General features: G+C 41.5%; 1 protein-coding gene across 2 annotated transcripts in view; it reads left to right on the top strand.

The window, feature by feature from the left end:
* Positions 1 to 22,662, top strand: part of LOC101851897 — a 29,771-nt gene extending 7,109 nt beyond the window's left edge. The window contains exons 2-7 of one of the 2 annotated variants that reach the window (XM_005109606.3): positions 1,198 to 1,339; positions 3,748 to 3,903; positions 6,330 to 6,444; positions 11,179 to 11,255; positions 18,283 to 18,383; positions 21,996 to 22,662. In XM_005109606.3, the coding sequence (XP_005109663.1) occupies positions 1,206 to 1,339; positions 3,748 to 3,903; positions 6,330 to 6,444; positions 11,179 to 11,255; positions 18,283 to 18,383; positions 21,996 to 22,126 (714 nt within the window). In that variant the 5' untranslated portion in view covers positions 1,198 to 1,205 and the 3' untranslated portion in view covers positions 22,127 to 22,662. Of the gene's footprint in view, positions 1 to 1,197; positions 1,340 to 3,747; positions 3,904 to 6,329; positions 6,445 to 11,178; positions 11,256 to 18,282; positions 18,384 to 21,995 lie in introns of those variants that run through there. The other variant, XM_005109607.3, reaches the window with a different exon arrangement.
* Positions 22,663 to 22,959: the final 297 nt, after the last annotated feature.

Below are 22,959 nucleotides of genomic sequence, written 5' to 3'. Positions count from 1 at the left end.
AATCTTTCTTTGTCCTGTTGGACTCTCTGTCTTGCATTACCTCACTTACAAACTACACACTCTTACACCCAAAAATAGTTTGTTAGGTTTCAATAAAAAATACACGCTTTGGCTGAATCCGGGAAAAGTATTGTGTTCGCATGGCTACCTAGCCATGTGGGCATCCGGGGAAATGAGCAAGTGGATCTCCTGGCAAAGGAATCCTTGTCTCTTCTGTTGGGATCAATGACGAACACTCTCCCACAGACTGACATTTAAAAAAAAGTAAAAAACTACGCCTCCAGTCTGTGGGAGACTCATTGGAAAAAACAAGAAAATAGAAATTACACAACATCAAGCCCAAACTGGGTCTGCGAAAACCTTCAGACCTCTCCAGAAGAGATTAAGTCATTTTTACTCGATTACGCATCGGACACACGTCCCTGACACACAAATACCTCCTTCAGGGAGAACAGAAGCGGTTTTGTGTCGGATGCGACACAGGTTTTTACCATTAGACACAGAATATCTAGACTTCGGAGGGACCCGAAGGAAATATTTTAGATGCAAAAAAATGCAAGACCTGTTTTCCGTCGTTGATCTCAACAGAATTCTTGATTTTATAAAGGAATGGCCTTTTATAGAAAATTGTAAAGACATATATTTTGATAGAACCTTATTCTGGCCATAGGTGGCCTAAATATGCACCCCACATAAGGGTAGATGTGGCCTAAATGAGCACTCTCTTTAAAATATCAGCAATAGGTTTGTGTATACATTGTGGAAACAAGACAGGTCCAAGAACAAACCCCTGGGGAACACCAAATCTGAGTAAAACATTATCTGAAGAAGTGTTTCCAACCACAATTGCTTGTGTTCGATCTTGAAGATATTACTCAAATCATTGCATGACAGTAGGCCTACCATTTATACCAATAGAGTAGTATTTAGTCTCTCAAGTATTTATGTCATGATCAATGGTATCGAATGCAGCTGAAAGGTCCAAAAGATTTTAGAGGACACACCTTTCTTTCATCAATTCCTTTTAGAATATCAGTACAGACCATAAGTAACACTGTCTCGGTACTATAGTGTGTGCCTTGTATGCTGACTGATGAACTTCGCAAAGAATATTTGCTTTAATGTGCTGTAAGTTACTGTAAGAGTCTTATTGTTTTTGTTTTTAAGTCTTGTATCTTTTGATTTATTCTGTTCAAGGGAAGCGGATGGCTTTTCTTCCCCTCATGTTTCCAGTGAGCTCCCCATGGCTTAAGGATGATAGAAACTTATTTTCCAAAGTGATGGAACAGCTGCTGGAGGACGACTTTAGCAAGATTGTTATAGCAGGACCTGATCGTGCGTAAGAAATTCTTTCATGGTTTTCAGTGTTATAAACTACTATATAATCCGTTTATATCAACATTCTTTGGGCAGTGGATTTGATGTAAAATATAAAAGTTTAAAGGGGCTCTCGTGGCCTAGAGGTTAAGGTGTTGGCCTCTCATTCAAAGGTCCCGGGTTCAAATCCGGGTAGCGACCAAAAAATTGTCTTCTCTAAAATTGTCTCCTTTCACCTCCTTTCCTGCTCTCTAGCAATGTTCTGTTGTCTGCTTTCATTTCCACTTTCTGCCCCCACCCCCTCACCTCCTTTGCCCCTCCTCTGGGCTCCTGACTCTTTCTGCAGCCTTTCTACTGCTACTCCTTGGCTCCTCCTTACTGCTGTCTTTCTGCCACACCCCTGATCTTCTGGTAGGAAAGATCTACACCTAGCCTTCTTGGACAAGGGCGAAAAATCTCGGAGGGCCCGTGTGCAAGTTGCGCACGTTAAAGATCCCTTGGTGGTCTAAAATCGATAAGAGTAGGCTTCGGCCGCCACCCGGGCAAAATTCAAAATTTCCTACCAACTGAAAATATTAGGTGTGTCCCGCGCGCTCATATGACCTATGCAGTTGCGAGCGCCGTAAAACACTTTACAAAAACAAACAAAACAAAACAAAAGTTTAAAATAAATGTCGATAAATGAAATATACGGCCAAAGAGGAAAAAAACAAGGGGAGGTCACCGGTAAAAGACAACACTTCTTTTTAAAGCTGGTTGCTACCCTTGATTCTTGAAACTAACAAGAGGGGAGTGGGGGAGTAGGGGTGGAGTTACGGTAACCGAGACGGAGCAGCGTGAGGCGCACACTACACACCAGCGCTAACTTTGTTGTAGCATCCTTGTACGGCCTGTTTATAAGGCCGCTTGCTGGGGAAAATTGATAGGTGAGGCACTGACTTACTCTGACCGTGGCACTTGCCAGCGACGGACTGAGAATGGAATGGGGAAGGGGAGTGAGCGATCGGGAGTGAGGGTAGGGAGGTGATGCCCAGCGTGCGAGACACTCACGTTTGTGAGGCACTGTACTGTACATGTATTGGAGACTACTCTGTTTAGGCCCTACATGACCTACTAAAGCCTGATGTGTCGAATAGGCTACTGTACTTGGCGGATGTGCGGACTGAATGAAGAACTAATACATTGACCGTTATCATGGCTTTTTCCCCCTGGAAGCATGTCGAAAAAGCAGAGTGGGCCGAATAAAGTTGATATGAGAGCAATTGTTTAGTGAAGATATTAAAGGAAACATTTCGTAATTGGAAAATATGTCGATATGTCAAAATGTTGATACATTGGCTGTCGAAGTGGATTATACATGTACTGTACAGGATCCTAGGCGAACGGGATTTTAGCCAACACACCATGGGAGGAATCCATGGTGACTTATGTTCAGGCCTACAAGCGATAAAATGGTCTCCCTTTACTCTAAAATGTACTGACTTGACCCTTAGGCCTTAGGTTGGAGTATGACTTATGGTGAGCAAAGAGTGGCCATCCTTGATGATCAATCAAAATGTCATGAGGCATGCATTTTCACCTATTATCTTATCATTTGTCTCAAGATCTACGTGATTCTATTGCTCCTCCCCTTTACGTGTCCAGAATATATAGCTTTCCATCTCTCTAAGAGTTCCCCTGCCTCTGTTGTAACGCACCGTTGTGGTGTTACCAGACCCATTAAAATTCAGTCTCGGTCGCAAATTTGGGTGTAGAGACAACTGTTGCAATGGTCAGGGAAGCAAAAGCACAGATGAGTTCACAGTTCGATATGATATTTTTATGATCCTGTCTTAATATGGACTTGTAGGCCCTACCCCCCCCCCCCCCCCCAGCTTGTGTTGTTAGGTCAGAAGGAAAGCTTGGATACGAGTGCGATGTTTTGGGAGGGCAAACATTGTACCGTTTAATGGAGATTTACAACAGACATGTGATCACATTCTCGAGAAAGGCTGATCTTTGGTGCTACGGTCATGTTAAAGATAGCAAATTTTCACTCTTGGTTGATCAGCTGTGCCCGCCCGGGGTTTTGTTCCGTAAATTATGACATGGAATGCGGGATCTAAAGTGAACTGGGATCTAAACTGATGGGATCTTAGGTAAAGACTACTGTAGAAGGTTTAAAACATTTTATTAATTAATTGCATAATGCAAAATCTGTCAGTTTTGAATACATTCTTATGGACTCTTGTCTTGGAAAACTTTCTGGCAATTTTTGTTATTTATGCAAATTTCAAGACACTTAGGTCATTAGAGTACACCTAACTCTTACAATTTTTTTTAAAAGGTAGGCTACTTATCTATTGAATTTTGCATATTATATTTTGTATTCTAATTTTAGAAAATGTATATTGTGTCACTTGTGTTACCTGCCACTTTCTCTTCATTCAGAGACAAGACGGCCCTAGTGTTCCAAGCAGCGGTGAGCATGGCTTCCTCAGGGGGCATGGTCACTCACATTTGTACACACCCTTTAAAAAAGTTGCCACCTCCCGTGCATGGAATGATGGTGCCAGAACCTACTGTCATGAGGAATGTGGACTTTTTGTAAGTTCTGTTATAGCTCATGGGTAAAATTTAAGTAAACTCTATCCCCTCATTTGAAAATGCTTGACCTAGTGCTCATCATTTGGGGTCACAGAGGGATTTTGGCTTTACCTGAAAAAAATGACAAGCTATATATTCATTGCCATTGTGAATGGTGGTGGTTGGGGGTGGGGACTTTACTTGTACCGAGTCATGTTTGAAATCTTAGGTAAGAAATATCATAAGAAATAAACATTTAGCTGAATTAGGCTTTGAACTATGGGGAGTGCTTATTTGGGTTACATTTATCTAGTCCAAATAAGCTAAACCTTTCCCGCCTGTGGGTCGGGGGTATATAAATAGCCCACTACCCCGTGTGTAGGAGGTGTAACCCCTCCAATAACGAAGTGTCGCACACGGACCCCAACCCTCTGGGATCTGGATGCGACACCTACTTTCGTGTATCTTCCTCTTTTCCTTCCTTCTTTCTTACTTCTTCTATCTCTTCTTCCACCACCAAACCAACCTCATGTGGTGCAAAACTAGTGGTCACCCATCCCAGGGAGCGGGCACCTCGCTGACCGTGAGGTGCGACCCGTGCGGAGGGAAATTGGGTACCTGGCGGGTGAGTTCAGATCAGTCTGCGGACTGTCCCTCGCCAACACATCTCTTTGGCCCAGGTTGTCCTCTTAGACGGCCCTGGGTCAATTTTGACAGAGGATCTTGCACACTCTCGTGAAGAGTATAACCCCGGGGTAGTCCTGGCACAGCTCCGGCTATCCGAGCAATGTGCCCCCTTGTTGTGCTCGATAGCGGGTGGGGAACCCCAGAGCTGAAACATATACATATCTTATATGATGGAATCAAAAAACCCCAAAGACCCTTCCCCAGCTCCCAATGTAAAGAAGTCTCGGCTTGCCGAAGCGGGTACGGCCGCCGGGCCGAGCAAACCATCTATCTCATCTGGAAAAGGACCTTTACGGCAGAGTCTACCCTCCCTCTTCTCAGGCAGCTGTATTTGACCATTCGCAGCACTGATGTGCTTACGCATTGGACACACGTCCCTGACACATAAATAACCCCTTCAGGGGGATGAGAAGCCATTCTGTGTCGGATGTGACACAGATTTTTACCGTTATACACATTCTTACAGAATGATACACATTCTTACAGAATGTCTAGACTTCGGAGAGACCCGAAGGAAATATTTTGGATGCAAAAAATTGCAAGATCTGTTTTCCGTCGTTGATCCCAACAGAATTCTGGATTTTATAAAGGCCATTGGCCTTTATGGGAAGTTGTGAATGGTATTGTTAAAATTTTTTAATGTTATTTAGAAAGTTGTTTTAAATTAGTTTATTTACTTCAAATTTTTAGTATAGCATTTTAATAAAGGTGTTGACCAGAATCGGGCTGTGCAGTGTACTGTTGGGAACAGAACCAACCTTTTTCGCGTGCTCATATGACCTTATGCAGTTGCGAGCGCTGTAAAACTCTCACTAAGACAGATGGCTCTAAATCGGAATCCACTGTGGGCGCCGCTGCCCTATCCTCAAAAGCACACACCAGAGGAGACTCCATCCCGAAGCCTCCAATTTCCCTGTGAAGACCACTGGACTCCGTAGAAAATTCTCCTAACAAATCTTTCCTTATGCTATCTGACTCTCTGTCTTGCGTCACCTCACTTACAAACTACACACTCTTACACCCAAAAATAGTTACGTTACTACAAAGAATACACGCTTTAGCTGCAACCGGGAAAAGTATCGTATTCGCATGGCTACCTAGCCATGTGGGCATCCGAGAAAAAGAGCAAGTAGACCTCCTGGCGAAGGAATCCTTGTCCTTTCTGTTGGGATCAACAACGAACACTCTTTCACAGACTGACTTTAGAAATAGAGTAAAAAACTACACCTCCAGTCTGTTGGCAACTCATTGGAAAAAACAAGAAAACAATAGATTACACAACATCAAGCCCAAACTGGCCTCTCCAGAAGAGACAAAGTCATTTTTACTCGATTACACATCGGACACATGTCCCTGACACATAAATACCTCCTTCAGGGAGATGAGAAGCCGTTTTGTGTCGGATGTGACACAGATTTCACCATTGACACATTGTAACAGAATGTCTAGACCGGAGAGATCTGAAGGAAATATTTTAGATGCAAAAAAATTGCAAGACCTGTTTTCCGTCGTTGATCCCAACCGAATCCTGATGTGGTGTGGCTTAAGATAACACACTGCATGGTGTGTGCCCCATCTCTCTCACCAATCTGTCTTTCCTGCGGTAACTTGGCATCAACTGTCCCTGTGCTAGTCTATCTCATTGAGAATCTAGATTCTTGTTTTGTCACAGAGGCTTCACAGCTAGAATTAATTGCATTGAGCTCACAATAGGGGCTTTCTATTCATGTTGGAAATCAGTGCTGTCATTGTTTCTTCAGGTACCTTGAGAATGTGAAGAATCTAGTCCAATGGTGTGCTGACATACACACTAAAGCGGAGCTTCCAAGCCTGATTGTAGTGGAAGACATCCTTACATATGCCTGCCAGATTGATGTACGTGGTGAATTTCGATTTTAAGTTTTTCTTTGTTGGGTTATTCTTTTCCTCTCTATGTGCAGGTGACAGTAGTTCTGTTGATTTTTGACATACCAGTTTGCAGGGTTGTGAAGTTCAAATGCAAAAACAGTAGCACATAATCTGCAGTTTGCAGGGTTGTGAAGTTCAAATCCAAAAACAGTAGCACATAATCTGAAATGTTGGGGCTTCCGAGAGAATTTTGATGGGGGCTAACCGAGCAAACATAAATATCTGGCATCATGGTGACTCCAGGCACTCATCAAAGTAATGAAATCGAAGAAACTGAAATTTTCCCAAGAGTCTGGAAATTGTTTTGTGGTTTTGGGCTAAACAAATATGTCCATTGAAAGATACATTCCTGCATGTACTTTACTGAAAAACATTGATCAAGTGGGTGGTTGGCGGGAGCTCTGGTGTGGTTTGCTCCTTCTTTCCTGTAAAAATTCTATCGTCTCTATCTTCCCTCCATCTTTTTTATGTTTGTTACTCTCTTGTAACACCTCTAATCTTCGGCACTTATATGACCTTATTGTGTTGCAAGTGCCGTAAAACTCTTACTAAAACAAACAAACATTGATCAAAGGCACACAAAACTTTAATTTACGGTTCCATAGACACTACAGCTTTGGATGTCACCACCTAACTTTGGGGACCATTTTCTCACTAATTTTAACTGTGACACAATTTGACCCCCACCTCCTTCATTTGCAAATATCTCAATTTCTGTTGGAGATAAATGGTATTTTTTTTCATCAGAAGCTAGGCAAATAAATAGGCTTTAAGATTATATCAATAACTCCAAATCCCTAAAATTGATGAGTGCCAGATTCCCCTGTGTCGCTACTCAAGTGTGTACTCATCCTTTTGCATAAAGTTCTTTCTCCTCCATCTCACCTTTCATCGTTGTCCCTAAATACCTATGCTACAATCCAAAGCTGAGAACTGGGTGGTTGGCGGGTGCTCTGGTGTGGTTTGCTTCTTCTTTCCTATCAAACTTCTATCATCCTTATCTCTCCTCCTTTTTTGTGTTTGTTACTCTCTTGTAACACCTCTAGTCTTTGGCATTTATATGACCTTATTGTGTTGCAAGTGCCGTAAAACACTTACTAAAACTAAAAGCTGAGAAGAGAATTGCTTATGTTCAGATACAATAAAAGTTGGAGTGAGCATTATAAATTATACGAAGACAATCACTCCTAAAACAAATTTCTGACCACATTTTCTAGGTATGCTCTCAAATTTTCATCCAGGTGTCCTTTGCTTCATTTTGTTTCTCCCTACACATATCAATGTGTTTTTAATCCCTCCAATACCATTCGGAAAAATTTTTTACACATCTTGAGTTAACTTAATTTTGGGGTACAAACGCTTTACATTGAAAGGGTTATGACCCTTTTGTAGGTTTACTTCACTGACCTCTGACTACGTTTCACAACCACCACAAACATTATTCTGAATTGTGCTGCACAAGGCAAAGCTTTCTGTTTGGTCTTTCCCATTTTTTCCCCATGTTTTTTATAAGTAAGATACCTTCACTAGGAACAGTAAGAGAAAGTCACTGATATCAGAATTGGACTTTTGTTTATAACCGGATTTCACTTTGTGTGAGTGAGTGTATGTGTGTGTGTGTGTGTGTGTGAGTGAGTGTATGTGTGTGTGTCTGTGTGTGTGTGTGTGTGTGTGTGTGTGTGTGTGTGTGTGTGTGTATGTGTATGTGTGTGTGTGAAGTTTAAACTGGCTTTTGGGTCAGTTTTCTGTGCAGTTGACACAACAATTTAGGCTTGTAAGACTAGAATCTTCCACTTTTGTTGCTGAGTGTTTGTGCGACTGATGTCTCTCTTCTGGTCTCACTGCTTTTAAAAGTGCCCTTTGTAGTGTCATGCTAGATGTGTATTGAGGAATAATGGTCTTACCATTTCAAGTTTAGCTGGGTAACGAGAGGCTGTAACTCATTTCTCCCAACTCAACTTTTCTCTTTCCAGTCTTAAATTAATTTTAGTCCTTCGTCTCCTATTTTCTAGCCCCCTGTAGGTTAGGGGCTAATAAATAAACCCAGTGCTCCGCCAGCATGAGGTGCAACCCCTCCAATGGTGAAATGTCGCCCTTGAACATCAACACTCAGGTGTGCATGCGAGACATTTACTTTTGTGTATCGTCTGTCTTCTGAATTTTTTTGTTCCTCCTTTCTGCCTTCCCCGAGCTGACCGGGGAATTAAACAAAAATAGTTGGCTGTCCCATCAACAGGGGGTGCAACTCTCCCCACGGTTAGGATGCCACTCGTACGTCACTAGTTCATGGCATCCTCTGTCCATTCTTGCTATGTCTTCTTCCCCACTTTCTTTCTGATCTGTCAACTGGAGGTCTGATCTTGCCAAAAATGGACCCTGAATCCCCACTATGGGATGCAACCCGTACTAGTACTAGTTGAGGTGAGACTTCCCTCACCAACACAGCACTTTGTCCCTGGATTCAGTCTAGACGGGCCAGTATAATGACCTACTACACACAATCAGTTATGACCGGTTTGTAAAACTGGTTTTTGAGGAATCTTGGTTAGGAGGCAAGATTTCTTGCTGTTTATTTTTTAAAAATTGGGAATATACCTTCCCGGTAGCCCTAAACACGATAATAGTAGACTTCGGCCGCCACCCAAGCATATTTAAAAAATAATTCCTACCAAACTAAAAATGTTGATTGTGTTCCACTCGCTCATATGGCCTTATGCAGTTGTGATCGCAGTAAAAAAACACTTACCAAAACAAAAAGTAAAACAGAAAAACCCTGAAAAAATACATTCTGGTTCCCTGAAAACTGCTAAAAAATCAGCTCTCAGAAAGTTGGTCAACTCGAAAAAACAAATGAAGACCTCAAATTGCACGAGCCCAAGCACGAAGAACAATCAGAATAGCCTCCAGCAATTGAATTTGCTTTTTGGCGGTCTGAGAATGAGCATATTATATTGTGAAGCGTGCTGACAAAATGAGTTACTTCTCGGATTTAGAAAAGACAGGTTATAGTTAAAAGAATATATGACATCAACAGAAAAATCTACAGTAGTCTCCGCCTAAACGCACGCCATACGAAAGCATGCTCCGCTCGAACGCATGCTTTCGTCCTCTGGCGATTTTTTAAACTATATAATTTAGATGTACAAACGCACGGTCACTCCCCCTAAACGCACGCTCCAATCTGCGAAACACGCTGACAGGTAAAGCTTGACTAAGGGAAATTTCACTACGACTACTGTACGATCTGCATAGCTTGCTTAAAACAAGCCTAGAAAACCGGATATTTTGCGAGACTGCCCCTTACGCCGAACAAAGAGAGTGATGGACAGCATTTTCACACACAACTTTCCAGACACATAGGTCTAGGACTGGTTGGTGATATGTTGGGGGGTTGGGGGACTGAAACGTTATTTGATTGGTCACTGGAAATGCATCTCTTTGAGAGAAGGTCTCTGACTGGTGTTTGAGTGACTGCGTGTTGGCTAATGTTTAGTTAGACCTAAGCCTATGATGCGCAACACGCAATTTACGGTCGAGGGTGGTCGCTTGGAAAGCCACGTGGCTGGGCCGTCATCTCTATGACTATCACCAACAATTTCTTTTTAGGCTATTGGTTCCCGACATTTTATGGTGCATTCATTACATCGAGTCTGTCTTTCTGCCCCTCCCCCCAAAAAAAACAAAAAAACATACCAATTCAACGCCTTTGCAGTCTTATCCGCAGTCGGGGAATCTTTTACAAAACAGTCACGTGTCGTCACATTATCGGCCCAAAGTGACCCCCACCCTAAAGGGAGGTCACTAGCATATCAAGTCAAGGTAATGAGATGACTGCATCCCTTCCTCCCTTTGCTAAGGTTCATGTAAACGCACGCTCCGTATAAACACTCGCTAAGGAGCCCTCCCGAGTACCGTGCGTTTAGGCGGAGACTTCTGTACAAATTTGACCCTAATGTCGATTTTTGGCCAATATCTCCATTTATTTTTGATTGCGAGAAGTAACTTATTTTGTCAGCATGCCTCACAATTAAAAAAATTCATGAAAATGATTTTTGACCTTTTTTTTAACAATGAAGGGCAAGATGTCTGCGTTAACGATGTTGACAGTCTTATGGATGTGATGCTGTGAGTGATGAATATCAGGAACTTTTTCAACAAGATATTGCAGCTGTGGGAAGCACCATCAGGGCAATTGGAAGGATAATATGTTAGCAGATAGTTGGATAGTTGCGAGAAATGTACCAGAACTTGAGTACAAGAGGTAGATCCTGAAACAATTAGGTAACTATGTATGAAGTGACCCCCATTTTTCTTTAGTTCTTATTTGTTATTTTGGTAAAATATGGAAATCTGAATATCTTGAAAACTAGACCTAAACATAACAGCATCCCAAAATCCACTCGGAAGTGATGTTTGAGCCCTGAAGCAGACACTTTTTGACAATTTGTAGACCAGTGAAATATGAATCAATAGTGCTGTATCCTATTTTCCCCCCATCACTAAACGGACATTTAATCCGTAAGCTTCTGTTTTTGTTTGGTGAATGATGAAGTTTCTTTCATACGTTGGTGTCATCTGCTCCTTTCATTTTTTTTATTTGTTGCTTTTGTCCTCATTCATTCTTTATGAACTGTTATTCTAACACATGTCAATGGCTTCTACTGGTGAACAACCAATGTATGTACTCTGTTGTTCTTTTAGGAGATGAACATTGAGCGGAGTCTGGCCCGACTCTGTGCCACAATATCAGACTCTGTCAGCTGGGTGGCTCAAAACAAGTGAGTTTCTATTTTTGACAAAATTTCATATCGATCTATCTGTCCTCAGAGAAATTCGCGCGGGCAACCCCAAAGTTGCGCACACAACTTTTGGCCTCAGCACCACTTTTGCCATTTTCGTGAATTCACAAATTTTAGGCAATTTTCTGCAAAAGTTGGGAAAATCATATTTTCTTCCACAACTAAAAATAACGACGCGAAGGGGGACAATTCGTAGGCCTACCTGAACTTAGATCTACCACTTCCTTTGCACTTCGGGGTGCCCAGTGCCCGTTGTGGATGAGATCGGGTCGGGATGATCGCCTGACTCGTTGCCTGAAAACAATGCATTTTTTTTTTAGGCAATGAGTCGGGCGCGATCGATTTGTCTGAACCGAAGTAAAATTATTATACTTTTGTCACGTGAAAAAATAACGAGGAAAATAATTTATGACAACATAAATTTTTAAAAACAAAACATGACGTAAAAAAGAGTAAACTCTGCTATTCGCTTAGAAGTTTTTCCGGAAAAGTTCCGTTTATACCATATTTAATTATTATGTCACATGTGTGTATGCATGTTTTTCATGAATACTATTATGTAAAAGTAAAGTGCATAGACCAATGATTGTAACACAGATTTGCGCAATATAAATGTCAGATTATTATAAGCGAATAAATATTAGTATTACTGGATTTGGGGGTGGAGGAGAGGTGGAAAATGTAAGAAAAGTGGGGGGGGGGGGGGGGGGGGGGCAAAATCCCCCAAAAGGTGTAAGATTATATTTGAACAGCCCCAAAACCACACTGGTCACACTTGCCCAATGTCAGTGGGAGTTTAAGTTTAAAGATCTGACACATGTGCACCATGCAACTTCCATGCAGTTGGGTTTTTTTTGGTACGGTAACTTTTGATTTTAATCTAAAAAAACTCATGTTGGTTTCTTTGATTGCAATGAGCATATATCTACCAACAACGTATTCCTATAATTCCATGACATTTTTAGCTGTACATGTCTTGCAACTTTTGTTGATTTTTCTTGCAACTTTTTGCAACTTTTGCTATTTTCAAATGCAACTTTCTCTGAGGACAGATATTAAAACACAGCCTCTCCTTTTGTACCCCAGACCTAATCCCTTCAATCTCGAGTGGTCTGTGCTGGATGACCCAATTCTCTTAAAAAAACAATAGCCTCCAAAACGACCCGATCCCAGAACGCTTTAACTTCAAAAAAGCGCACTTGGAGGGGTTCGCCATTGAATGTTCTCAGATTCTAAATCCCACTTTCAACCTCAACTACAAAAAATTCCATGAAACGCTTCTAGATATATGCCACTAACACGTACCAAAAACATCTCCAAAACCCAGGAAAAACAAGATCTGGTTCTCTGGGGAATGTGATGATGCAGTTAAGAAAAGAAAGCAGCTTATCGAAGAGCCTTCGACAACAACACCATGGAAAACAAAATTAATTACTTTATAGCTCAAGCTGGGGCACGTAGATGCCTCAAGGAGAGCAAAAGATAATCGTTCAGAAAATACATCTCCAAAATCAAGAGTCAGACACCACTCAGCCAAGATTTTGAAATCGCAAAAAAATTTTGGGAAGACGCACAGACACCATCCGGCAAGTTCAGAGGCCGGATGGAACCACAGCTGAAACACAAGTAGACATCAAACACAATAGCTGCATCTCTTTCCAAAAACTCCTCCAAAGCAAATTTCACCACCTTTGAAAACATCAAAACTAACAGAACAACACCACCTGAACTTCCACTCAAAGAACACTGAAACCAACAATGCAGGCTTCACTTTAGACGAACTTTAGAGAACATCATGCATCTTGGATCTAGGCAATACAGCCCCGGTGCCGGATGACATCCACAGCCAGATCTTTAGACTTTTCTCCACAGACACACTTACACTCCTACTAGACATATACAACGACCTGTGGCGGTCGCTCCCCTTTCCAGAGTCTTGGCGTCTCGCCACTGTCATTCCAATACCCAAACAGGCTAACAAACAGACCACACACACCCATCCAATTACAGACCAATAGCACTAATGAGCTGTCTGTGCAAACTTATAGAAAAAATGATTCACTGGAGACGACGGGCTCGCTGAGCGGTCTTCAGTGCAGATTTAGGAAATCCTGGAAAACACGGTCCACTCTGGATCACCTGGTCCACCTGGAGACTTTTATACGCGAGACGTTTGCCGAAGGAGGCCATGTGATGGCCATCTTTTTTTACCTAGAAAAAGCCTTTGACCCAACCTGGAAGTACGGCATTCTCAGAGACCTGCACGCTCTCTGCATACGCGGTCACTTCCCTGCCTTCGTTGGCAATTTCCTGAAGAACCGTTCCTTCCAGGTTCGTGTCGGATCCTGCCTTTCAGACCCCCACCAACAGGAGGAAGGTGTCCCCCAGGGAAGCATCCTTTCTCCTCTCCTATTCGAAATCAAAATAGTTTGTTAAGACTCTCCAAAATACATGGGTCTCAATAGTCCGCTATTTAGCGGATTTCCGCTACCGCCATCCCCTCCGCTAAACTCCGTTACTGCCGCGACAGCGGGCCAATCAGAAAGAGAGTTATTGGGAGCAGGGTGACTGTCAGGCCCCGAGAATTTTTTTTAAAAATCGCATAGGTCCGGGAAAATGCATAAAAGATCTCAAATATTTGAAAACCATTTCCAATAACGTCTTCAAGTTCATTTCTGCCGGTCACGATTGTGATATTAATAATTAATTCGGCTCTGAGAGTACGTTTTACGCTAATTGGCGGCTTTGGCGGCAAGCAGAATTGTGTCACCAAGGCTCGACTGACTGGAAAATCAAGGTCTACTTTCGCTGTCGTTACCACCCAGAAATTTGTCAGTAATTGTCTAATAACGCAACATTCATTGTAACATGCAGGCTTGGCATTACAAACGTGGTGTCGCCATGAAAATAAATCAATACCGGTATTTGTCACTGTGCTGTCACTTGTGGGGGCAACAAAAAAAAAAGAAAAGAAAGTTATACAAGCGTCTTGTTGGGCTCGCTTTTGTGACCGGTCAATGAACCTGCGCGCGTTCTGAGCGCTGCGAAGTACATGTACAGGTAAGGGGGGAGATTATTGATTTTTTAAAAAGACGCACTCGGGGATAGGGGGAGGGCTGGATGCAACACCAGAGGACAAAAAATCTGAAACTGGAAATAAATGTTTAATGTAGAATCTAGTATAGAATTTTGATTACTACATCAGCTCTCTGCAAACTGCAAAGTAAATTGTGCGTTGTTGCAGGCCTTGTGTGAAATCGGGAGCCGTCATAACTTGTAAGCGTGTTATGGAACATAAGGGTCTAAGTGTTCGCGTTTCATTGGGTTGGTGACATTAAATTAGATCTCCATATTTTAGCTTTCTGTTCAAGATTCGCAGATTTTCAGTATCACTATCACTGCATCTTGCCCTCCCACAGTTCTTACACCTCTCGCACTGAATATGTCTACTTGGGTTATTCTACGTGTACTCTACTTTGAGTTTGAGTATTAATTTTTGTCATTCACATTTATTATATAGGCCTATATATATATATAACATGAATCATGACAGTCGATGTTCTGATTTAAACAGGCGAATATGATGAAAGGAAAATGTAAATAAGTCGCACTAGACCCCAGGCGCCACCACTTTCTGTACGTAATCAAGATTGTAAATATTTAAAATTTGGTACGTGACTCTTACTTGAAATTGTCTCCCAAACTCTCAAATTGGTGTGAAATAACATTGCTTTGATAAATTGATGGTTTTTATTTCAGCATTCTAGGGTTCAACAGTATAATAATAATGGGTGTTTCCCGAAAATGGGCTTCTGTGGCGATCACCCGGAAAGTTCCTCCTTTTTTAGAATTCTGAGTTGAGACCCATGAAAATAGCATAGACAGCTCGTTATACGTTGATGACTTCTTGATATGTTGTCGTTCGAAAAATCCTCAACTAAGATCTATGGAAAGGCACCTTCAAACGCAGCTGCACAAACTTGAAAAGTGGGCAAATAATAATGGCTTCAAGTTTTCCCCATCAAAGACTGTCACAGTACACTTCTGCCGATCAGGCAGAGGTGTGCTGCTACCGAATTTGACACCATACGGGGAAAGCATTCCCGTCCAGGACCAGGCTCATTTCCTCGGCATTATAGTATATTTGTCAAGAAACTCACATTCATTCCGCACATAAAAGACCTGCGTGTGAGGTGCCAGAAAGCGTTAAACTCTTTGAAAATGTTATCGCATCCGGAGTGGGGTGGGGACTCTGAACACCTTCTCCACCTATACATTTTCTTCGTCCGATACAGGCTTGACTACAACTGTCAGGTCTATGGATCGGCAAAACCCAGCATTCTAAGGATGCTATACCCTGTACAAAACCAAAGACTCCGCCTCGCCCTGGGGGCTTTCCGCACTTCTCCAGTGGAGAGCCTCCAGGCCGAGGCAAACATACCATCACTCACACTAAGACGCTCACAACTCTCACTACAATAGGCTATTGAAATTGAGTAAAGCTTAACACCAGAGAATCCAGCACCCAACTGTATTTTCTGAACCAGCCCAGACACCATAAACAAATTCCAAAACAACGAAAAACTCATCAAACCCTTCGGCCTCAGAGTCCTTGAGGACTTTAAAAACAGATAATTTTCCAAACAAGACATCCAACAATTTCTTTCCCCGAACTCCCTCCGAGGCACCTCGCCAAGGCGAAAATAGAGTTACAGCTTACCATACACACCAAAGTAAGTACAAACACCAAAACATTTAAAGCAGAATACAAAAAACTTATAGAAAAATACCCCAGTGCGGAGCTGATCTTCACAGATGGCTCCAAATCGGACTCCGCTGCGGGCGCCGCTGCCCTGTCCTTAAACAGTACACACCAGAAGAGACTCCATCCCGAAGCTCCCATTTTCTCTGCGGAGGCCACTGCTATTGACATGGCATTGTACTTCGTAGAAAATTTTGCTAACAAATCTTTTCTTATCCTGTCTAACTTGCATCACGTCACCTACATACTACACTCTTATGCCCAAAAATAGTTAGGTTACAACAAAAAATACATTCTTTGGCTGAAACCGGGAAAAATATCGTGTTTGTATGGCTACCTAGACATGTGGGCATCTGAGAAAACGAGCAAGTGGGCCTCCTGGCGAAAGAGTCCTTATCCCTTCTGTTGGGATCAACGATGGACACTCCTCCACAGACTGACTTTAAAAATAAATAAAAAACTACACCTCCAGTCTGTGGGAGACTCATTGGAATAAACAAGAAAACAATAAACTACGCAACATCAAGCCCAAACTGGGTCCGTGAAAACCTTCAGGCCTCTCCAGAAGAGACGAAGTCATTTTTACTCGATTAGGCATGGGACACACAAATACCTCCTTCAGAGAGAAAAGAAGCCACGACACAGATTTTATCCTTAGACACATTTTAACAGAATGTCTAGACTTCGGAAAGACCGGAAGGAAATATTTTAGAGATGAAAAAAAATTGCAAGATCTGTTTTCCTTCTTTGATCCCATCAGAATCCTTGATTTTATAAAGGCCATTGGCCTTATGAAAAATTGTAAATAACATTGTTTTTAAAATTTGTAATGTCATTAAAAAAATTATTTTAAATTAAAAATGTATTTACATCAAATTTTTAGTATTGTGGCACTTTAGTAAAGGTGTTGACCAGAATCAGACTCAGTCTGAGACTGTGCAGTGAACTATTGGGAATGGAACCAACTTTTTTCAGCGTGCTCATATGACATGCAGTTGCGAGTGCCATAAATCTCTCACTAAAACAAAAACAAAAAGATGTTTTTGCACACTCTTTGTGTCAATGTGCAAATGAGTTTCTGTCGTTTTCACGATGACATACTTAAATTCTTTTTCCTATGTTTGTAAAATAAAAATTAAGCTTGTACCCTGCATTGTTATCAACAACATCACAAAGTTTTGGCTTTATAGGATAATAATTTTTCTATCTACAGACCTCCGAAATTGACCTTTTTTGATGTGGCAAACAAAAATTCTTCACTGAAAAGCTATTTTCATATAATTTTATGGATTTACAGAATCTGAATTATATACCCGAGGATTTCTTAAGTCTTTGTATGCCTCAATATTGTCCTTAACCTCAAAAAGACTGAGTATGTATGTGCATTGTCCTTACATGATTGTATGACTGTTCGAAGTCCTGCTTTTTTATCGATGTGCATGCTGTGTGAAATTCTCTAAGTTTTGAATAAATTTAAACCTTGATAACTTGTAACTTGAAAAATTTAATGTCTGATTTCACCCCCCCGGGAGGTGCCACTGACTGAAGTGTCTTCAGGCCATTCCCAAAGGGGGGACATTTCTCGTTCTCCCAAAGGGGGGACATTTCTCGTTCAAGCATAGTAGAATTGTAAATGGGCTGACTCTTGTCACGCTCATAACTGTGCCTGATCTACACAGGGAACTGCTGCTTTTTCTTTCCTGATCCTTACTATTGTCATTTTCCTCTACTTCTTTTGTATGTTTGTCACTTTCTTGTGACCTGCTGTTTTGGGGTGCCTTGATAGTCGAAGCAGACCTTGTGCTGTTGAAGCTAGAGAGGTGAGCAGTCTGATTCCCTGTAAAGACTTCTCTGTTGACACCCACCCCTTGGCCCTCATATGACCTTATGCACTTGCGAGCGCCGTAAAACCCTCTACTATAACAAAAAAGTCTGATTTTAATGAATTAAAGGTGAATTTCATCATTTCTACAGCTCTTTGTAATCCTATTAAGAAAATGTACTTTCAGACAATTTGAATTTTTTCTTTGTTGGTCTACTCTTATGATTCTTTATGTCATTGCTAAGTGTTCGTCAGTGTCATGGCACTGATAGTACCCCTGTGCACTGTATAATATGCTGAGGGTGCAGAGAATGATGTTTTAGAATAGAAGTTACATGGAGACCTGGCATAAACATTTTGGATCCACATTAGGTCATGGTAAAGTTTTATGTCTAAAAACTTTATATATTGGTTTATTTCAGCAAACTGAGGAGCTGCCTGGTCATACTGACTGCCCCTGCCAGGCTGACTTCCCTTGAGCATGTGCTGACTCAGCTTGACTTTCGAGTGGCCACGTACCAAGGTAGGGATGGGGAAAGAACTGCACCAATCTCACTATCAAAGAGGTTATAAAGAGTACTAGAGCTCGCAGCAGTGACATCATTCACGTAATATATGTAGGTAGCGTAAACACGGCCTCGCCGGCACTCACGGCTTCCGAGCGCGTGGTATCGGTGAAATCGGGGTAATTCCGATCGCTGTTTCTTTGCTCTTTCGCTATAAAACACCAAATGCCGTACACCTTGTAAAAGTTCAGCTTTTCCTCTTTACAATGGTGTAATTTGTATATATGTCCGATTATTAGGAGCTGGAGAATCGCAGAAGAAAATGAAACCCCTCGCGGTCGGAATGCGTGATCGGCTAGTTAAAAAATTAGACATGCGTGCATTCAAATGCTTCGCGGAACGAGGGATGATTATATACGAGGGCTGTCCCACGGAAAATGGGAATTTAGCTGTAATTTGAAAACTATTCCATATTTTCACATTCTGTAAACGCACACTTTTAAAACAATCATTTAGAAATTTCCCAAATTGAGCACCATGAGCATCACACTAACTAAACGAACACAGCAGTTCTCAAAACATGGCTGCCCCCTTGGAAAATTGGTCAAGGGTAGAAGTGAGGTCTGTCATTCGGTTTCTGACCGTAAAAGGTATCAAACCTATAAAAATACACACTGAAATAAAGCCAGTTGACGGGGAGAAAGTAATGGCAAAGTCGCAGGTATATTATGAGTGGTGTAGTAAATTCAAATCCGGGCATACGGATGTCAATGACAAAGTTCACCCAGGACCTTGTTTTTCTGCCAAGACTGAGGACAATAAGAGTCGCGTTAATGAACTCACTCATACAGAAAGGTGCCTAAAAAATCGCGAAATTTCCGAGTCGCTAAACATTTCAAAGTCGACTGTCCATAGGATAGTGTTTGATGAGCTGCACTATCGAAAGGACTCTGCTCGATGGGTCCCAAAAGAGCTGATAGCTGACCACATGACGCAACGTGTTGAAGTGTCTCAGACTTTGTTGAATCGTTGTCGCCAAGCTGTCATGGGAGTCATGAACGCACCTGGAGACCTCCAACAATATGATAAAGATTTCCTGAGAAGCATTATTACAGGTGAAGAAACTCATGGCCACGGTTTTCTGGGATCCTATGGGTGTTCTGGTTCTTGACAGTCTAGAACCAGGACAAACTGTTAATGTTAACAGATACTGCCAGAATCGTCATAAGTTGAGAGAGGTTGTGTGCTGAAAAAGACAGGCCGGTTGTCCAGCGGGGTCATTTTGCAGCATGACAACGCAACGCCACACCACACACCGCAAACGCTACGACAGACTGAATCCAAAGGTTTGGCTGGGAAGTTCTGCCACACCCCCCTCGCAGTCCTGGCTTGGCCCCGTCAGTTTTTCACCTTTCTGGACCAAAGAAACGCCATATTTCTGGACAGCAATTTTCCGACGACGAAGACCTCGTGGAAGCTGTGACAGATTGGTTGAAATCCCTTGACGAAAAATTCTTCAGGGCGAGTATCTTCTCCCTGATCCAGTGTTGGATAAAATGCATCCAGCGGGAAGGTGATTACATTGAGAAATAAAGCACATGTTGAGGTATGATGTGTAACATTTTTATTAAAATAGGACAAAGATTGTTGATTTTATGGACCTTTTCCGGTTTTCCGTGGGACAGCCCTCGTACCATCTTTTCACTGGCGGAGAAGTGTAGAGCTTTAAATGGACTTTCCTGTAGTATAATTTAGGCCTTTGGCATTTAAATAGAAAGCCTTTAAAAATACAGTCAAAATTTTCAAAGCTCTTTTTTTACACGAAATATATGCAAAATACCGGCTCAAAAAAGGTATTACTTTAAAGATCAGTTTATTGCCTATTAGAAAAAAGTAATCAGCTTGGAACTATTTTGCATCAATCCTTCAGCTAGGCTCGGAAAGCATGTGACCCCCCACCCGGGGTACACTATAGTATAGAGCTGACTCGCTCGCCGCGGGGGCCGGTGCGGCGCCGGCCGGGTCAATGCTCGGTGCTTTTGTCGAAATAACGACAGATCATCGTGTTTGAGGCAATAAAATACTGATTTTTCATGATCTCACAGTCTTGAAATTAGGCACCATATATTTGTTATAGTGATTGTACTCTGTTAATTTGGAGACATTTAGTGCACTTGGTACTCTTTTATTATCTGTCAAACATGGGGTTGCAGCCAGTGACTGACTTTAACAAATGTGATTAAATTTTAAACAACTACCGTTTTCTTAAAAATTGACTGAGAGGTTAAAGAATGGTACCAAAATGCTCAGTGGATATAAAGCCTTTCAAATGGAACAGATAAATTTGGTATACAGGTACTTTGAAAATTTAGTTTCTGATACCTAATATATGCAGGGTGATGCGAAAAAAACTTTTCAAAAAATATTTTCGTTCAACACTGAAGCTTTGCGTTTCAGATTTGAACACAATATTTTGGAATCAAAAGGAATTTGACTGATATTCATTTCAGAATGGTTTTGCTCTATTTGGCGCTAAAAATAAAACCAATGCATTTTTAACAGTGTTCCCCCCTTTTTTGTACATGTAGCATGATGCAACAGTTTGCATTAGGGCTATCACTGAAAGTGAATGTCGCAACGATCGTGCCATATTGCTAGCTACAGCGTGACCAAGATTTATAGAATGAGGAAATTTTTTTTATTCTAGTCTTAATTGTTGTGGAAAAATATGATTAAGTTAAGACAAACAGATGCAAACTGCTGTGCAAAGTATGGACGGCACTGATTCACTCATAAAGAGATATTTGAGGATAAGTTGCACCAGGAATTTTAGGCAGCACTGAATGACTCTGTCCCTAGTGAAGTTAGAGACATGAAAGTTTACCAGATTGTTGAGAATATGTTTTCCTATCCCATAAACATTTTCATAGAAAAATATTTTGATGTAATCAATTACAATTATGTAATTGATAGCCTACAATGCCTGCAAGCTTTTGCCTAGACTCCATTCCAAATGATTTGTTCTAGGTCTACTTATAGGGTAAATTCCTCCTCAATCAATAATATTTATAATGTTTCAAAATCTATTCCACGTCACATTTGTATTGTATTGATCTGATGACTCTCAATCTGAATAATTTAGGTCATTGTCCAAGTCATCACTGTCTGCATCCATACAAATTGTCAAATTTCGATAAGCGCCTCAGGTTTGTGAAATATCCTTTTCAACTCATTTTACCGCTTTCCACTTTTAATTGCTAGAAATCTGAAGCAAAACCTCTACTTGGAACTAATCGATGGGTTGGCGAAAACATTATGCTTTGACTTGGAGAAACTTTGATGGACCATTGTTTAGGTCTGGTCACTTTGCTTGTTAGTATACTCATTCGCAGTCCCAAGGAAGCAGTCAGGCATTGCGAGTGTTCTCGTCTACTGTTCGATAGGTGTTAATAACCTGTTAAAAGAAAGGTGAACCTGTACCATACTTTAAACTTATCTCATTGTGAGTTTTTGATGGTCACTCCCGTGTAATCTCCCAGCTTGTTTCTTCAAACTATTGCACATAATTACAAGAATAGTACTGACTTATATCTATTTATATATACTCGCACTCTTTCTCCTTATCACAGGTCCTCAAAAAGAAGAAACCAACTCGTGCTTGTCTGTGAGTGGCAGTGGAGCCACCTTGAAAGTCCTCTTCTGTCGTGAGAAAGAATGTATCTTGATGAAAGATGTCTCTGGGACTGTGCACAACATTTAGCTGGGTCTTTTTCTTGTGAGACTGAACTGATAGTGAATGATATGGCTACTACTTAGGGACAGTACTATATATTGTACCGTTTATGTCTGCTCTGACCTCGGACACAGCATCTCCAATGAAAGGTTTGAAGCAGATTTGTATTCTTGACAATGAAAAACTTTTGCTTTCGCTTGAACTAGTCGAAATAGATAATCTCCTTCTTTGTGCCTTTCCCAACTGTCTGGCAGCAGGTGGATCTGTATTTGATAATGCAGTTGTGATTCATTATGAAAAGATACAGTCAAACTACTCAAGCCCATTTTTACCGCCTACCTTGGGATGAGCATGGAGTTATCGGTAGGCCTACAGTGGGGATGGCAGTACAACAAGGTTTTCATGTCCTCTATTAATTTGTAGCCCCCGACTGCTCGAAGTCAAGGGAACTTGTTTACCAATCACGAGATGAAATAATGAGTTACAGTCAAATCTGCCCTGACGGCCACCTCTATAAGACGGCCACCTGTACAAACGGCCACTTTCCATTTTCCCCTTGCGTTTTTTCTATAAATTTAACTGTGTAAAACGGGCACCTGTCCAACGCGGCAGTGGCAACCATATTTTAACACACAACCCCTATCACACTAAGCAATAACACCTGTCTTAGACGTCCACCTTAGTGACTCCATTACGTTTTGTCATAAATAATTGTGCATTTGACCCTGACATTGTGGGCGAGCCGTCATAATTCAATCACTTGTCGTTGTTGTTAGGTAGTCCCTCCAACCGATCATGTTGCATAGGCCCCTCCCACTGTTGACCAATAGCTACCAATTTTCAGCTCACGATTACATATA

Source organism: Aplysia californica, unplaced genomic scaffold (genome assembly GCF_000002075.1).
Source record: "Aplysia californica isolate F4 #8 unplaced genomic scaffold, AplCal3.0 scaffold00796, whole genome shotgun sequence".
In the NCBI taxonomy this organism is placed as follows: domain Eukaryota; kingdom Metazoa; phylum Mollusca; class Gastropoda; order Aplysiida; family Aplysiidae; genus Aplysia; species Aplysia californica.
Note: the sequence above shows the minus strand (reverse complement) of the source record. Positions and strands in the feature narration are given on the sequence as shown.